Source organism: Eleutherodactylus coqui, chromosome 4 (assembly GCF_035609145.1).
Source record: "Eleutherodactylus coqui strain aEleCoq1 chromosome 4, aEleCoq1.hap1, whole genome shotgun sequence".
Classification (NCBI taxonomy): Eukaryota; Metazoa; Chordata; class Amphibia; order Anura; family Eleutherodactylidae; genus Eleutherodactylus; species Eleutherodactylus coqui.
In genome coordinates, this window is record NC_089840.1 from 234533867 (window position 1) to 234552658 (window position 18792).

General features: G+C 42.5%; 1 protein-coding gene across 5 annotated transcripts in view; it reads left to right on the forward strand.

The window, feature by feature from the left end:
- Nucleotides 1-18792, forward strand: part of SH3PXD2A (SH3 and PX domains 2A) — a 327632-nt gene that overhangs the window by 272429 nt on the left and 36411 nt on the right. For all 5 annotated transcript variants that reach the window (XM_066600881.1, XM_066600883.1, XM_066600884.1 and 2 more), the window contains one exon: nt 11494-11607. In XM_066600881.1, the coding sequence (XP_066456978.1) occupies nt 11494-11607 (114 nt within the window). The remainder of the gene's footprint in view (nt 1-11493; nt 11608-18792) is intronic.

The window sequence follows — 18792 nt, forward strand, 5'->3', positions numbered from 1 at the left end:
TTGCATTGGGGCCCAGGAGCTTCATGTCGCGTCTCTGCCCACAGCGTATTCCGCACATAGAATACGCTGTACCAATCTGCCATAGGCTCCCATGCTGTTGATTACACATATTGAGCAAAATATACATGCACTAAAAATCATAGCGGGTTCTATCTTGGCGTGTATTACACGGGTATACACGTTAAGGTAGTGCATGGCAATCGGTGGCCCTCAGCCACTACACAATGTCCTTGCAAATTACGCTTGTGTGTAGCCAGCCTTAGTCTAGTTACCTGAGAAATGACACTAAGGCATTAAAGGGGTTGTCCCGCGCCGAAACTGGTTTTTTTTTATTCAATAGGCCCCCCGTTTGGCGCGAGACAAACCCGATGCATGTGTTAAAAAAAAAAAACCTTCAGTACTTACCTGAATCCCCGCGCTGCGGCGACTTCTTCCTTACCTTACTAAGATGGCCGCCGGGATCTTCACCCACGATGCACCGCGGGTCTTCTCCCATAGTGCACCGTGGGCTCTGTGCGGTCCATTGCCGATTCCAGCCTCCTGATTGGCTGGAATCGGCACACGTGACGGGGCGGAGCTACGAGGACCAGCTCTCCGGCACGAGCGGCCCCATTCACCAGGGAGAAGACCGGACTGCGCAAGCGCGTCTAATCGGGCGATTAGACACTGAAATTAGACGGCACCATGGAGACGAGGACGCTAGCAACGGAACAGGTAAGTGAATAAGTTCTGTATGGTTCATAATTAATGCACGATGTACATTACAAAGTGCATTAATATGGCCATACAGAAGTGTATAACCCCACTTGCTTTCGCGGGACAACCCCTTTAATTTGATACTGTTCACTCCAAGGTAATTGTCCAGATGACAAAAAAACTACTTGAATTACCTGCCCCACAAATGATTCACTAAGTAGGCACTAAAATAGACATGTTGTAATAGCAAAAACTGACAGTAACTGTAGGCCACCATGACAGCCGCTTTTTTATGGTACTGTAATCTATGAAAAGTGCTTCCTCTTCCACTAGTATATTGTAGCAGAGCTCTCCGCCTCCTTTTCTACTAGTATATTGTAGCAGAGCTCTCCGCCTCCTCTTCTACTAGTATATTGTAGCAGAGCTCTCCCACCTCCTCTTCTACTAGTATATTGTAGCAGAGCTCTCCCACCTCCTCTTCTACTAGTATATTGTAGCAGAGCTCTCCGCCTCCTCTTCTACTAGTATATTGTAGCAGAGCTCTCCCACCTCCTCTTCTAATAGTATATTGTAGCAGAGCTCTCCCACCTCCTCTTCTAATAGTACATTGTAGCAGAGCTCTCCGCCTCCTCTTCTACTAGTATATTGTAGCAGAGCTCTCCCACCTCCTCTTCTACTAGGATATTGTAGCAGAGCTCTCCCACCTCCTCTTCTACTAGTATATTGTAGCAGAGCTCTCCCACCTCCTCTACTGCTAGTATATTGTAGCAGAGCTCTCCGCCTCCTCTTCTACTAGTATATTGTAGCAGAGCTCTCCCACCTCCTCTTCTACTAGTATATTGTAGCAGAGCTCTTCCACCTCCTCTTCTACTAGGATATTGTAGCAGAGCTCTCCCACCTCCTCTTCTACTAGTATATTGTAGCAGAGCTCTCCCACCTCCTCTTCTACTAGTATATTGTAGCAGAGCTCTCCCACCTCCTCTTCTACTAGGATATTGTAGCAGAGCTCTCCCACCTCCTCTTCTACTAGTATATTGTAGCAGAGCTCTCCCACCTCCTCTACTGCTAGTATATTGTAGCAGAGCTCTCCGCCTCCTCTTCTACTAGTATATTGTAGCAGAGCTCTCCCACCTCCTCTTCTACTAGTATATTGTAGCAGAGCTCTCCCACCTCCTCTACTGCTAGTATATTGTAGCAGAGCTCTCCGCCTCCTCTTCTACTAGTATATTGTAGCAGAGCTCTCCCACCTCCTCTTCTACTAGTATATTGTAGCAGAGCTCTCCCACCTCCTCTTCTACTAGTATATTGTAGCAGAGCTCTCCGCCTCCTCTTCTACTAGTATATTGTAGCAGAGCTCTTCCACCTCCTCTTCTACTAGGATATTGTAGCAGAGCTCTCCCACCTCCTCTTCTACTAGTATATTGTAGCAGAGCTCTCCCACCTCCTCTACTGCTAGTATATTGTAGCAGAGCTCTCCGCCTCCTCTTCTACTAGTATATTGTAGCAGAGCTCTCCCACCTCCTCTTCTACTAGTATATTGTAGCAGAGCTCTTCCACCTCCTCTTCTACTAGGATATTGTAGCAGAGCTCTCCCACCTCCTCTTCTACTAGTATATTGTAGCAGAGCTCTCCCACCTCCTCTTCTACTAGTATATTGTAGCAGAGCTCTCCCTCCTCCTCTTCTACTAGTATATTGTAGCAGAGCTCTCCCACCTCCTCTTCTACTAGTGTATTGTAGCAGAGCTCTCCCACCTCCTCTTCTACTAGTGTATTGTAGCAGAGCTCTCCCACCTCCTCTTCTACTAGTGTATTGTAGCAGAGCTTTCCGCCTCCTCTTCTACTAGTATATTGTAGAAGAGCTCTCCCACCTCCTCTTCTACTAGTATATTGTAGCAGAGCTCTCCCACCTCCTCTACTGCTAGTATATTGTAGCAGAGCTCTCCGCCTCCTCTTCTACTAGTATATTGTAGCAGAGCTCTCCCTCCTCCTCTTCTGCTAGTATATTGTAGCAGAGCTCTTCCACCTCCTCTTCTACTAGTATATTGTAGCAGAGCTCTCCCACCTCCTCTTCTACTAGTATATTGTAGCAGAGCTCTCCCACCTCCTCTTCTACTAGTATATTGTAGCAGAGCTCTCCCACCTCCTCTTCTACTAGTATATTGTAGCAGAGCTCTCCCACCTCCTCTTCTAATAGTATATTGTAGCAGAGCTCTTCCGCCTCCTCTTCTACTAGTATATTGTAGCAGAGCTCTCCCACCTCCTCTTCTACTAGTATATTGTAGCAGAGCTCTCCCACCTCCTCTTCTACTAGTATATTGTAGCAGAGCTCTCCCACCTCCTCTTCTACTAGTATATTGTAGCAGAGCTCTCCGTCTCCTCTTCTACTAGTATATTGTAGCAGAGCTCTCCCACCTCCTCTTCTACTAGTGTATTGTAGCAGAGCTCTCCCACCTCCTCTTCTACTAGTATATTGTAGCAGAGCTCTCCCACCTCCTCTTCTACTAGTATATTGTAGCAGAGCTCTCCCACCTCCTCTTCTAATAGTATATTGTAGCAGAGCTCTCCCACCTCCTCTTCTAATAGTATATTGTAGCAGAGCTCTCCCACCTCCTCTTCTACTAGTGTATTGTAGCAGAGCTCTCCCACCTCCTCTTCTAATAGTATATTGTAGCAGAGCTCTCCCACCTCTTCTTCTAATAGTATATTGTAGCAGAGCTCTCCCACCTCCTCTTCTACTAGTATATTGTAGCAGAGCTCTCCCACCTCCTCTTTTAATAGTATATTGTAGCAGAGTCTCCCACCTCCATTGCTTGCAAGAAATAAAAGACCTTGCAAAAGCTATCCACTGGCGAAAGGTCTGTTTAAATGAGCCGATTTCTTGTTTGACCGAACAAATAACGTCAGCGTTGTTTAGGGCAGCCTGTTTTTATAGCAGATACATTGTTGGCTCGTTCAAACGAGAAATTGTTCCGTCATTCACAGTCCCTGTATAAGTGACTGAAAACGACTGAACGTTCGCTGTTTAAAGTGAATGACAACTGAACGGGCCAACAATGATTCGCATGCCTGTATAAAATGAACCACGAATGTGAAGCGAATGATAATCATTCGTCGTTGGCTGCGTTTAGACCGAATGATTATCGTTCACTTTCGCTCTTTTGGTTGGATGATTGTTTTGAATAATTGTTCTGTGTAAAAGGGCTTTTAGTCTGTATTTACTGCTTATACTCCATATGTATCAATAGACCTGTACAAAACGGCACTCTGCAAAAAGAAGAAAAAAACAATTGGTATGCATTGTAGTCAAGAGGCGCAGTGTGCACAGAACCATACAACACACATTACACAGAGCGAGGGGCATACAGTAGCAGACAGAACAAGTTGCTTGCCACTCCATCAAGAATCTCCTATTTTTTCATTCTACCTTTATAAGAAGACTGTGATGAAGAAGTGCAAAAAAAGAGGTAAAAATATATAAATTAATAAACCCCGCGATTTACGTCAATAATAAAATCTTGATATTTGTATAGCGCCAACTTATTCCGCAGCCCTTTCTAGTAATTTATTTAATACCCCCCACAAAGCTGGGTACTTATTTTACCGACCTCAGAAGGGTAGAATTTGACCCAAAATATAGAAAAATAAAAATCAGCGCTCCAAAGAAGTATTCCGATCCTGTAGCAATCCATTGGTAACAGGTTTATTTGCAACGCATTTCGTCGCTATATGCAACTTTTTCAAGCAAAGTGTTTGCAAAATTTTGCTTGAAAAAGTCGCATATAGTGACGAAATGCGTTGCAAATAAACCTGTTACCAATGGATTGCTACAGGATCGGAATACTGCTTTGGAGCGCTGATTTTTATTTTTCTATATTTTGGGTCGAATTTTGTCGTTGTGCCTGATTTTTTTTTTTAAGCAGACACAGTATATATTTAGTAGCTCTCCTGCAGAGACAGGATTAGAAAGGAGATTCAGAAGATCCTTACTGCAAATTCCATAAAAGCCTTCTGGGATGTGGAGGTGCTAGTGGAGGTTTCCAGGAGGGGATTCCGCTAGACACGGGGAAAGTCACATTTATATAAAAGAGGTCACCCTTCTAGCTGTGAAGCGCTGTCCTAATTGTTATATGTTTATTCTCAGATGGGTGGAATCAACCTTGAGCCAGCCACCTGAACCACACAGGAATTGAACCTGCAACCTTCAGGTCGTGAGCGAGAGCTTAGGACTGCATTTCTAGTGCCTTAGCACATTTATTTAAAAATTCATCCCTGTAGTTTTAGTATTAGGTTGGGCTCACACAAGACATATTGCATCTGTGCTTTCACACAGGAGTGATAGACATTCAGTGAATGAAGGCAAAGAATGCTAAAGATCTCTTGCGGCCGCCCGCCTCCATTCACTGTGAACAGGCAGTTGATCAGGGATGCACAACTGCCTGTTTACACTGAGCGAGACCCTAGGCACTAGTCACTTTGTTGCAGTGAGCTGAAACGAAACGACTAGCGAATACTGAGTGATTGCTCGCTCAGTAACCTTTCGGGTCATGCGTTTGTATGGGATGGCAATCGCTGAAAAACGTTTCCCGTGTAATGTCACCTTAAGCAGTCCGGCCTTAGTGATGGATCTACTGAGACTTGGACTGCAGAGTCTATATACAGTGATATGTAGAAGCTATTAAGGACAAAGAGTGCAACATTTTTTTAACCCTTTCCAATCCACTGTCTGACGTCTGAATACATTCTGATTGAAGGCTGTACAGCTCCGATGTCGGAAGACGTCCGGCAGGGTATTCTTACTGTATATTACTGGCCGCTCTGTTGTCAGGGGCCTCTCCAACATGTCCTATGCAGCAGTAGTGGCTCTAGTCAGCAAATGGCGCCACTGTCTCATGGCAGAAAGAGAAACTCCCCTAGGAAACCCTGAATCCAAAATTGGATTGCAAAGGGGTAATTAAACCTTTTGCAAAAATGGTGTAATTTGAACTCAAACATGGTGGCTTCAAGATGGGAGAGGTAATATCTGAAATCATTGCCCTAATGGATATGGATAATCTTGAGATTGGGATAACCATTTTCCTAGCTACCTTCTGTGTGATATTTGGGTATGTACCTCCGTATGGTATAGCAGCTAAATATAAGAGGAATTAATGAGAGTAACAGAGAAAAGCATTTAGCTCTAAGTTATCAAGTGCTAAATATATAAGCTGTCTTGGATTTGAGTGGGCGTAGGGGGAGTATCTAGTTTTCCACTTTCTTCCAGATTTTAAGATTTATGATGCAGGATATATCCAGGTATGCAGTCTGTGTTTCCATTCTCCAGTCCAACATTACTGATATAGGGAAGAAACACTGAAATAATACTGTGCTGCGAAGCCTTGCCGACTTGTTGCCATTATAGTCTAACATACCAAGTCCCTTACAGGCACATGTCTGGGGTTCATCTTTGAATATAATACTGTGTGCCACCCAAACTACCTCAAACAGACAAAACCAATATCCGCAGTGTCATACCGTATATTAATGAAAATGATAAAGCATGCAGTGATATACTTATGTACGTTGCAAATGTTGCCATGTAAATTGAAGCTTCTGGACCCCAATGCAAAAGCTGTAACGGGGCCCCCAACTATAATGCTTTATTCATAGTACTGGGCTCCCTATATGGAGAAGAGAGGCCTTATGGGCCCCCTAAGGCTCCTGGGCCCGGGTGCTACTGCATCCTCTGCATCCAGGAGTTGCGCTTCATTATTGCTTAGTAGGGATATTGTACAGATGAAGGAAGTGTTAACTTGGCACTTAACACATTAAATGCACAGTTGCATTTTGGGGTCAAGTTGAAGTTTGCTAGGTCTGTAGGTATATACTGTATGTCTCTGTAGTGGAATCCAACTGTTATTCATACCAAAGCTTATAACAAATGTTTAGATTTTATGTCACAACTTACAGCAGTTGTGTGCAGCTGATTTCTTGGGGTGATTACCAGAGTCGTAACTTGAAGTCAGTGGAAGCCATCTGATCAGTGGCCCTTCCGCCGTGCGGACCATCCGCAGTACAGATAAAAGAGGTGCATGGGCGCCGCTGCTGGCAGAACCGACTGCCGCTGTGGGATTCCACAAGCGGACTTCAGCTATGCAGTGTGCAATGGGCCTTATACATAATACTGGACTCACTATATGGAGAAGAAAGGCCTTATGGGCCGCCATGCATCCCCTATAGTTACATCTCTGGTTACCATGCAGCCCATGAGCCCCTTGTCAATCTGTATACTGTACAGTACATTGCTCCATTCACATTTACAGCTTCTGTGTCATACAGAGTTATGCACGCTTTTTGTAACCCTGAACAGTGTATATATGCAAGGCATTTCCTACAGTATATTTGGCCTACTTTATGCAAAAAGTGAACATTGAGAGTAATGTGTGTTCCTTTGACTGAGTGGAGAGCCACCTCTGATTCCCCCTTAGTTCTACCTGGCCTGGTATCTTCCTTTATGTGGCAGTATCTTCTGCAACTATATGAATTATCCTCCCCCTGTCTCTGTCTTCTCTCTTCTGATGTTCTGAGTTGCCATTGTCAGCTCATCAGTGCCCCTGCAACACAGTTGTTTAGTTCTGCTACTGTATGTTATGAGCTTGGTTCTAGTACTGTATTTGTTATGAGCTTGATTCTAATATTGTATCTATGTATTAAGATTGGTTTGTGCTATATTTATGTACTGAGCTTGATTCCAATGTGGTATTTGTTATTAGCTTGGTTCCAGTATTGAATCTACTGAGAGTTATTTGTGCTGTATCTATGTTTTGAGCTTGGTTCTGGTATTGTATCTATGTTTTGAGATTGTCTGTGCTATATTTATTCACTGAGCTGCTCTTACGGTAAGGGCTCCTGTCCATGGATGGATTTGCATTGCGGAGTACGGAGTGGGATTCCAACTCCGGACTCCACAGCAAATCCAGTCCCATAGCATGCAATGTAAAAACACGATTTCCTGCCCACGAGTGGAAATCGATTGCGATTTTCCACTTGCGGAGAAGTAACTGCAGCATGCCGCGATTTTCTGCGGGCTACGCACTGACGACGTCCTCAATGGAAGTTGTTCCTCCAGCGGCCATTTTGCAATCATCAGTGCAGAATGGGAGCAGGAGCCGCATTATCGCCATAGCGATGGCGCGGCGTCCTCTGTACTGCGCATGCGTGCCGGAGCACAGGCCACTACATCCGCAGCACAGAGAAGAGACACCAAACTGGTTCGCTGGAGTCATTGGCCAGGCATCGGGTCGAACTTCGCTGCTGGAATCCCTCATGCCGGGTCCGACCCGCCCGTGGACTGGATCCCTTATGCTGCTATCTTGCTGCTTTCTGCGCAAGCAAAATACAGACAGACTGCCTATTAGTGCGATATATATATATATGTATATATATATATATAGTTTTTTTCTATATGACTAGGGAAGGGACAAAAATAATCCACACTGAGTGCCATCCATCTTAAGCCTGGCACTGATCACAGTATATACCAAGATGCAGAATTTTTCATTAGCAGGTCCATCAGTAAGTTGTATGCCGGCTCAGTCTACAGCCCCTCTCTCTTCTCATGAACGGACTTCTAACCTGATTGAAAGTACATTGTGCTCTTTCTGCGTCTTTATCACAGTGGCTTGTCTGTAGGCTTCCATGCCTAGCTATAAACCTATTAGAAGGGTAGACCGTTTGCCCTGTAATCGGACATCTGTCTTGAACTTCAGGGACGTTCCTATATACTCACTACTGTATTGTGGCCACCATGTTATCGTGAAGGGCTGGAAAATGTTGCACTTTGTCAACTGCTACTTTAGTTTTGAACCTTGTGCTATACCTTCTAATTGTGCATTATAATATAACGTCTTATCTTGCTTGGATTTACGAATAGACTCACAAAAAAGTTCCTGATACTGGCTAAAAGTTGCAGAAAGCATACAAAGGAGATGGATTGCCTGTTTGCGTCACTTCAGATAGCTTGGCTATGTGATCTAATGTGCCTCGTTAAAGAGGGTCTAGATATGCTAGTTCTGTACTGTACTGTGTGTCCATAGTTGAGCCAGTGTAAATCAATATGATTTCATTCTTTGGCTCACTTAAGTCCATCTTTCAAGCAACATATTGAATTGTAAACGCCTTAGGTCATTAGAATCCTATGAAACCTCAGCTGACCAGCTAACAATGAGAGCGAGCGCATGAACCTTGTATTAGACAGAATTAGAACATGATCCTCTGCTCCAAAACTGAGAAAATACAGCCCATGTCTTCAGATCTGTTCAGTACTGCTCATATATCAATATGTATGCCTATAATCTATAAGTTACTACCTACTTACATCTTGTTAGCTGCTATGGTTGGCATGAAAAACAGTCGTAAGACCAGGTTCATGCTTTGTATTATAGATTATGAAGGGGTTTTCAATATGCAACCCATTGATAAGTGTCCATCAGTGGCTGATTTGACCTGTTTTTAGCAGAGTGGACTAACGTTTAAGACTTCTCTCTTTGCATAACTTCCAAAAGTTGTTGATCATGACTACTAGTAGAGATGTGCCAGAGGGTACACATGTACCTGGCAGAGCTGTGCTTTATAGAGGCAATTTGCTGATGTCAGTAAAAACCATGTAATGCGTCATCCGTCCAGTGGTGGCACTGCAGAGAAATTGAACACTTGCTGCCCAGTTTCCATACAGATTACAGCTGATCACTGGGGATTCTAGCAGAAGACATCATGTGATCAGCTTATTATTGGGGAAATTCCTTTGACAAAATAGTTTTTTCCCAAAATGGACAACCTCTTTAGCAATTTTAGAATCTCAAATGCAATATTAAGGAGCCTTGTACCGTTCCCATATCAGACTTATATGGTGTATACATAGGATATGCCATTAAAGTCTACTAGATTTGGGTCACACCTCATGAACATGGGTCCCATAAACCAGTCACATCTGAATTGGCTGTTCTCCTTTGTTTTTGTGACTTCCACGGAATTAATGGGGGTTGCGAAAACTGAATAGCACAGCGAGCTACATCTAGATTTGGGGCACACTTCATGAACATGGGTCCCATGACCCAGTCACACCTGAATTGGCTGTTTTCCTTGGTTTCCATAACTTCCACGAAAGTAAATGGGGGTTCCGAAAACAGGATAGCACAATGTGCTAAACCATTTTCACATTTCAGAATTTAGAGAAACATTGTATCATGATGTGCTACGCTGTTTATGCAACTCCCATTCATTTCTATAGCAGTTATGGAAATAGTATAGAACAGCCTGTTTGACTGTTTCCGTAATCTAAGCCACCGGTGGCTAAGAGAGCAGCCCTGTATTCCCATTTCAAGCTTGTTTGTCTGACACGGAAATACCCCTTTAATACCCCTACTATATTTCTATTAGGATCAAGGCATGAGCCTTGAGTGTAAGCTCTCGCTCATGACCTGAAGGTTGTAGGTTCAAACCCCAAATGGTTTAGGTAGCCGGCTCAAGGTCGACTCAGCCTTCCATCCTTCCAAGGTCAGCAAAGTGAGCACCCAGCTTGGTGGGGGGTAATAAATGAAAAATTACCTGAAAGCGCTGCGTAATAAGTTGGCACTATGCAAATAACAAGATTTATTTACTTTGACTAGTAAATATACAGTGTGCAAAACTTCCTTCTAGTTACTGTAACTATCCATGTATTTATGAGATTGGGAGGGTAACGGCGCTGTTATTTCAGTCAGCTGAGTGTCATCCTGTGTCCCTTTTTTCAGTTCCCAATTATAAATGAATGTCAAGTAATATGTGAATAGTTTCTAACATAAAAATAAGACCCAACAATGGAGATCTGTTTTCAATAACCGGAATTCTGGCATTCCTTCCACACCAGCTTTTTTCCAAATGGTTTGCGGATGAGTGAAACAAATCCTTTATGTGTAACAGATAAACATGAAACAGCACATTCTGGCAATTCTGTTGGACTTGTTTGGTGACGGCTAGCACCTCGATAAATGGAAGTGGCTTTTTAGAGCTGCACTGTATAATAACGATGATGCCATACCCCGGGTTGTTGGCTTTGGACAATTCTATTTTCATAGGCTGGTCATCTATCAGTAAGTTGACCACAGGGTATTCCACTGCTGGGTCCAAAAATGATTGCTAGTAATACATAACGATCTGGCCACAACTGTTCATTTCCCCTGCTGGGTATATGAAACATGGCGCACTTTAGAGTGTGGACGCTTGACCTAAAATGTTGAAGAGGATCTGTCACATTCTCTGGCCAGCCTGCATAACTTTATAGTCGTATCCACGCTGATTCGTCTGGTGTCTTTATTTTGGTTTTAGCCTCCTACAGTCTCCCATAGCAGCTTTGGTTACTTTTGGAGCCAGATACTATGGCAGTCTCCACCATGTCCAATGTTGCATCACGTCAGCCATTGACATTGGGCGATGGAGACCACAAACTTGACAGCCAACTAGTATCTGACTCCAAAACAAACGGAAGTCCCTGCAGGTGAACCAACACCAACATAGGGATGGAGAAATCAACGGGGACACTGCTGTAAAGGTATGGCACCTAAACCACTGGTCAGTAGATGTGATAGGTTCTCCTTAATTATTTCACTTGTTTGTCAATGTACAAAATAGTTCATGCTGTGTTTTGTATGTGCTTGAGCTATTGAGGCATGAATGTCAGTTACCCCAGCAAGTCAGGTGGAGAGATGTAGAGATCTGTTTAGTAGATCTTCTCAATGTGTGGTCCATCATGGTGAAAATTTATGCGTATTTTGTTTCTTTCAGGCTGGTGGTTTGTAAGCACAGCAGAAGAGCAAGGTTGGGTTCCTGCTACGTATTTAGATACTCAGAGTGGTACCAAAGATGATTCTGAAATTAACACTTCTAAATCAGGAGATGGTAAGTTATATACGAAACATATGGGTGATCAGAAATGATTTCAGTATTTTTGGTTTTATGAGCTTTTTGCACATGGTTCTGCTAGATTGCTAAGTGTTAAAAGTTTGTGACTCTACCAAGTTTGGATTCAATATACAGTTTATTACAACAAGTACTCAGTGTCTATGTAAAATGGGTATTAAACTGTAGATCTGTAAAACAGTTGTCATCATATCAGTTGAACATAATAGAATCAAGCTCAACCACATAGTGGTTTGTGACTCGGAGCCATGTACATATTACCAGCAATTGACTATCTGATTTCGGACTGTGCAGCAAGTACAAGCGAGGTATATGGTTTTTATGTGCTTCACCTGTGTGTGACATGTAGCCACTTAGACAAAAATAACTTTCATACTTAATTTTTTTTATAAAGGGGCTGTCCATTTGTAAACTATTGACGGCCTATTCTTAGGATTGGTAATCAAAAGTAGATTGGTGGGACCTGTGCCGATCAGCTCTTCATCAGAGCTTGTGCACTGAGCTGATTTCTGCAGGAAGCAGACAGCTCCGTACCCACTGCAGTGGCAAGGCTTGATTTTACAGGCCTTCAATTGAAATTAATGGGACTTTCCCCGTAATATCAAGCCTGGCCACTACAGTAGGAAAGGAACGGTCTGCTTTCTGCAGCAATCAGTTCAATGTAGGAGTGTAATGACCTGGCAAGCAACTGATCAACAGGAGTCCCAAGCAATGCACCCCGTAGATCTACCATTGATGGCCTATCATGCGCCCAGCTCGGTTTTCTATGGTGTTTCTGAATATAATGTAGTTTTTTTTTTAATGAGTAAGCCTGTCAGTATTTCATTTTGCCCATAACTATGGCAGGGTGAATCTGCAAACAAGTTTTCTTTAAGTAGAAACCTGACTTCTAAGCAGTATCGTAACTTCGAGTTGTTCCCATCATCATTTACTGATTGGTGAGAGTCTGACTGCCAAGACCCTCACAGGCCCTTAGAACTAACATGCTGCTTCTACACAGTAGTTTCCTAGAAACTGACACAACTACCTACTTGTTTGAATGGGTGGCCAGGAGCACTTACTTCCATACAGCAAATGAGCTGATAGGACCTCTGTCCATTGTCAAGGCAAAGTAAATAGAAAAAATTAAAAGCGCTTCATAATGGGTACGGTCACATCCATAACGACCCATACGATAAAATGAACACATTATTTATCCCCTCACAGCTACCAAAAAAGCCCAATAACATAATTTATAGTGCACAGTCAACACCGTAAAAACAAAACCCAAAAAACAGTGGAATTTTTGGTCCTGCCTTCTTAACAAATATTACAATTTACACAATACATTATATGTACCGAAAAATGGTGTCATTCACAATGCAACTCGTTATGCAAAAAACTAGCCCTCCTACAACTAATAAACAGAAAAGTAAAAATGTGGAGATGAAAAAACAGAAGAAAAAAAATTAAAAAACACTGTATCATTAAGGAGGTTGTAATAGAATTTCCTTTGGATAGGGAATAACTTGCTGACTGGTTGGGGTCTCACTGTTGAGATCCCCGCTGATCTCAAGAACAGGGACCTGTGTCCCCTGTCGTCATCATTGCAGGGTTACTGCACCCGCACCCTTCCACAGTGAGGAAATGACTGAATGACTCGCCAGTAGCGCAAGTGCACCAGTGCTGCATTCACTCTTAATGGAGCGTCAGTCTCTCAGGTATTTGCATTAGCCACTCCAAGAGTTAAAAATATGTCAGAATGCTATTCTAATGGCCTTGTAAATTGACATGACTTAAAGGGGTTGTACAGGATTAAAAAAACATGACTGATTTCTTCCCCAAAACAGCTCCAAACCTCTCTGCAGGTTGCGTGTAGAATTGCCATCCGGCCTCATTCATATTCAAGCAGCCATGTTTTTGGTTGTTTTTCCAAATGTCTATAATGCCCTTTTCATTTGCTATAATAGGACTCTAGCGCCAAACGGTAGCGTATGTCTGATTGTGTCATTCTTCTTCATTAAGCCTATTCTTTATCCTGGAAGGCTGTACGCAGTGTTCCTCATGCTGCTCCTCCCAGCTGAAGGTCTAGAGAAGATTTACATTTCCTTTGAAGTTCTAAGACAGGCATCATCCAGCTTTTAATTGAGTCCAAGTAAAAGCTACTCTGTCATTTTGCAGTCTGCATTCCTGCTCCGTAAGAACTTGTATTCTGCTTCTTGGTGCATTTTTAAAAATCATTTCTAAATCTCCGTATCACCAGATCATTAAAATGATTGAGGTTCTGAAATAATGTGTTACAGAATTACCCATCAGCACCCAAGGCATATTATATAGTTTATGTCCAGAGCAGAGGGATTGTGTCTAATACGGAGCATAGTACATCATGACATTGGCGTGTAAAAAAAGTACACAAGTGGCAACCGTTTCTGGTATGATGAGCTTCTGTACATCTGCCCACATGAAAAAACACTTCTAGCCCCTGATTCTGGTAGCTTGGTGTTATTAGGGACATTGACCCTCAGATGTAAAATCACTAGAAACTACTGCAGGGAAAAAGAGGCCTCTTAGACTAATAAAACCAAATACTATAATTTTAAAATACTCACAAAACGCCAAAATAGGGATAAAGATAAATTATACTATACGGAGCATGATGATGCAAAGAAAAGAGAATAATCTCCTCGTGATGCTCTTCAAGTATTTACATGTGATATATAGAATATTTCACTGAGTCCTGATATCATGGCTGATAGATAACATCTGGATTCAGGGAAGATGATAGCCTAAGGGATATAACCAACAGAAAAAGTCCCTAAACTGTTTCCCACATTGACACTCACCTAACTGCAGGGCATTTGCCCTGAGAAGGGCAACCCCACTCTAGTGATGGCTGTTGCCTATTAATCACCTGCTGCACCCTGGCATATGATTAAATCAAATTCATACGCGTTTTCCCCAAGCATATTACTGCTGAGATCATCAGGGAACTAAAAATAAAAGGAAGACCGGGACCCAAAGCTGGATCAATCACCAGATCATCTCCTCCAAATCATAAAACCATCTGTTAAAGATGTCTACTGTCTGGATGTCTTAATCAATTGGAGGTGGTTGAACTGGAAGTAATAATGTCAGAAGAAAACTATGACATAGTGTGAATAACTGAGACCTGGTGGATGAAAGCTGTGACTGGCGGTTAACTTACAGGGTTACAGTGTGTTTAGAAAGGAACTTAAAAACCAGGAAGGGAGAGGGCTTTGTCTTTATGTAATATTCTGTTTAAAGCCCCCATTATGGGGAAGATATATGGGAGGGAGATGAACATGTGGAGTCTTTATGGGTAGAAATACATGGAAGGAGAAACAATAATAGAATACATTTCCCCAATAAAAGGAAGTTTTATTGGGGAGCTACAAAAATACTGAAATGTAGTAAGGCCAAGTTCGATCAGCTTAGTGATGCCATATATCATATTGACTGGGACAATGTCCTCAAAAATAAGAGTACAAACCATAAATGGGTAATGTTAAAAACATCTTAAATACTTACTGCGAGAGGTTCATACCTTACAGAAATAAAGGCAGGCAACTAGAGTAATAAATGGAATGGGCGGACTACATTTCCCAGAGAGATTACAAAATTGGGGTTATTTAGGTTAGAAAAAAAGACAGCTCAAAGGCGACCTAATAACTGTGTATAGATATATCAGGGGACAATACAGAGATCTCTCCCATCATCTACTTCTACCCAGGACTGTGACTGTAACAAGAAGGCGCCCTCTACATGTAGAGGAAAGAAAGTTTCTACACCAACACAGAAGGGGGTTCTTTACTGTAAGAGCAGTGAGACTGTGGAGGTCTCTGCCTGAGAATGAATTCAATAAGAGTTTAATATGCCTTTCTTAAGCGATACAATATTACATGTTATAGTCCCTAATTGCATCAGAAGGGTTATTGATCCCGGGAATATTCCGATTGCCAGATTGGACTCGGAAAGGAATTTTTTTCTCCTAAACTAGAAAAATTGGCTTCTACCGCATTTGTTTGGGTTTTTTGCCTTCCTCTGGATCAACATTGCGGGGTGATAGGCTGAACTAGAGGAACATAGTAACATACTATGTTACTATGTGAATTAAGTGCATAGGGACTGCAGATGACAATACTTCATAGGGTATAACTGCTTTCTCCAGGCTAGCACTAGGCAGGAATGGTCCTGTATACTGATGCCCTACCCAAGCGAAAAGAAGAGCTACCATTTGCACCTCTGTTTTCTCATGTAAAATTGGAACTCTGTGGCATGTCACAATTTGTAGAATGTTGACATATCTATATTTTGCACATCTAGTTCTGGGCTATGGCTAAATGTGTGGTTACCGCATGAGGCGTACCTACTATATCATCTGTTGCTAACAAGAATCTGATGATGACCATTGTGCGCTGTGAAATTGCTGTAGAGTAGGAAAGGGATATGTAATAAATATTTCACTGCATTTGAAATATATTTCCTGCCTTCAGAGTGATATGTCACAGCGGATAAGTGCAAGTGTTTGAAAATTGACCGTGAACTGTATTTGCACCCGGGATGGAAAAACGGTGGATTTTTGTCAGCAGAATTAACAGCATAAATCTGCCGCATTTACGGTACAGACATTGCAAATGGAACTGTAAGAAATCCCATGCATTCGCTGTAGAGAGAATTCACGGTGTAATTTGACCAGTGCCGCAGATTCTAAATGTGTCGCACGCCAATTTATGCTGCGGATTTTCACAGCAAATTTTACTCCTTCACGCCGCATGATATCCGAATTGATGGATTTTGATATGGTTTTTGACCTGCAGTATGGTGTAGAATTGGTGCAGAAAATCCGTATCAATTCCCACGTCAAAGACGCAACATGCATTTTGGTGCGGGACCACAGCAGAATTCCCCTCTTCAATTGAAAGGGTGAAATCTGCTGCAGAGCCGCAGGAAAATCAGCAACACTAAATTATCGGATAACAGGTTGCAGAATGTGGCGTCGCAAAACTTTTCACTGTTCTTATTGATCAAAAGTACTAAAACATGATAAAAACTCATTTGGTGTTGTCCTATTTGGACTGACCCGGAATAGAGTCAACGGGGAGATGTATGAAACGGTCTGCAAGTAAAACTGTTTTAGCTGCCTATAGCAGCCAATCACAGCGAAGCTTTGATTTTGTATTCTAATCTGCTAAAATAAAAGCTGCACTGTGATTGGTTGCTATGAGCAGCTACGTTTCTTTTTTAGACCGTTTCATAAATCTGTCATGTATACCACACGTTCTGTGGCATAAATAAAACATGCCAAAATGCAATGTCGGAATGGCAGTTTTTTCTTACACCCCTCACCCCACCAAAAAAAGCAAAAGAAAAAAGTTTTTAATAAACTTATATGTACTTTAAAAAGGTGCCAATAAAAAAAACTACAAATCAACCTACAAAAATCAAGCCCTCATATAACTTTGCCGTGATAAAAATGTGTCAATGGAAAAAAACAAAAAAAAATGCTCTGAAGGCCCAAAACAGGCTGATCCTTAAAGGCCAGAATCTTACCTTTCTAGTGACACTATGGTAGGATTAAAGCTCCTTATTAATGGAGGAGGATGAAAAGTCTTACTTCTGGGTTCCGGAAGCTGCAAGTGCGTATAACCTTTCAGTGACTCCAGAATTGTGAGACGTAAACTTATGAACTCGCAAGTCTATAATTGCCTCCATTACCTATCAACTATGCAAGATGATTCCAAGCAGAGGCTACATATTTAATCCCATTTCTCTATGGATTCTCGTCATTTTAATGGATTTCAAAACTTAAATATTGTTCAAGTAGCTAATCCTCTTTATGACTGTAAGGCTCTCTCTAAACTGCGTTAATGGCTTCCGTTAAACAGATGCATTGGGAAAGGTTCCTGATGTATATATTTAATGGAGGCTATGTTAAATACTTGTGGCATCGGTCTCTCAAAGGATGTAATGTCATCTGATAAATGGATGCCTATGGGTGAGGGATGCCACTGTGAGCCATCTGTTTAATACACCCATCACTCATAGGCTATATGGAATCTATTTAATGACTATATCATAACAAGCTATTGAAAAGATCATAGCGTATCTGTTAAATGGATGCATGTGGCAGATGCCATATGGAGGCATCGGTCACCCATAAACTGTATTGGGATCCATTTAAAAGGATTGGGTGGTCAACTTCTTGGGTATTAAGTTCTACTCACCATTTTCATCGTGCTGCCACACAGACTAGATAGTGTCAATCCTTTTTATCAAACACCCCCTAATTGCGCCAGAATTTGCATTGTCCTCAACCCCGTGTGGTATTTAAATGAGCATAACATTGTACTGCTGGACAGCCCTGTAGGCGGTAAAAACGCCCATCCTGCAATGATTGACAGGGCAGCCCCACCGTCAAGTGCCGAACTTCGGGTGAAATCCTGCACATGTGAAAGATTATAATGTGCATGCTCGCTTTATAATGGCGTGGGTTTTCATCAAAAGCCAGAGACCCCCATCACTTGGGGAGGTTACATCTAACCCTTGTAGCTCCTTGACTCTCCTCAACTAATTTGCATACGGCGAAAGAGAGTTTTAAAAAATATAAAACAGTCAAAATCTACATTTCTGCATAATAGGCATTAATGAACACTAGAGATGAGTGAGTATACTTGCTAAGACACATTACTCGAGCGAGTAGTGCCTTAGCCGAGTATCTCCCCGCTCGTCTCTAAAGATTTGGTGGCCAGCGCGGGTGACAGGTGAGTTGCGGCAGGGGAGAGCGGGGAGGAACGGAGGGGAGATCTCTCTCTCCTTCTCTCACCCCCCGCTCCCCGCCGCAACTCACCTGTCACCCGCGCCGGCCCCCAAATCTTTAGAGACGAGCGGGGAGATACTAGGCTAAGGCACTACTCGCTTGAGTAATGTGCCTTAGCGAGTATACTCGCTCATCTCTAATGAACATCACTCCATTACACCTGTGTGCCACTGATATCAGTTTCATAGGTCGATTCTTGATGACGGTGTCCCTTTAATGATACATTTTGTTGTCTGGATGGACTATTGAAGTACTTTTCCATCCAGACAAAAATGGTATCCAAGACAAATATAGGCCAAAAAGGGCTTCTGTCCAGTGAATGGGGACCTATGGATCCATTGGACATC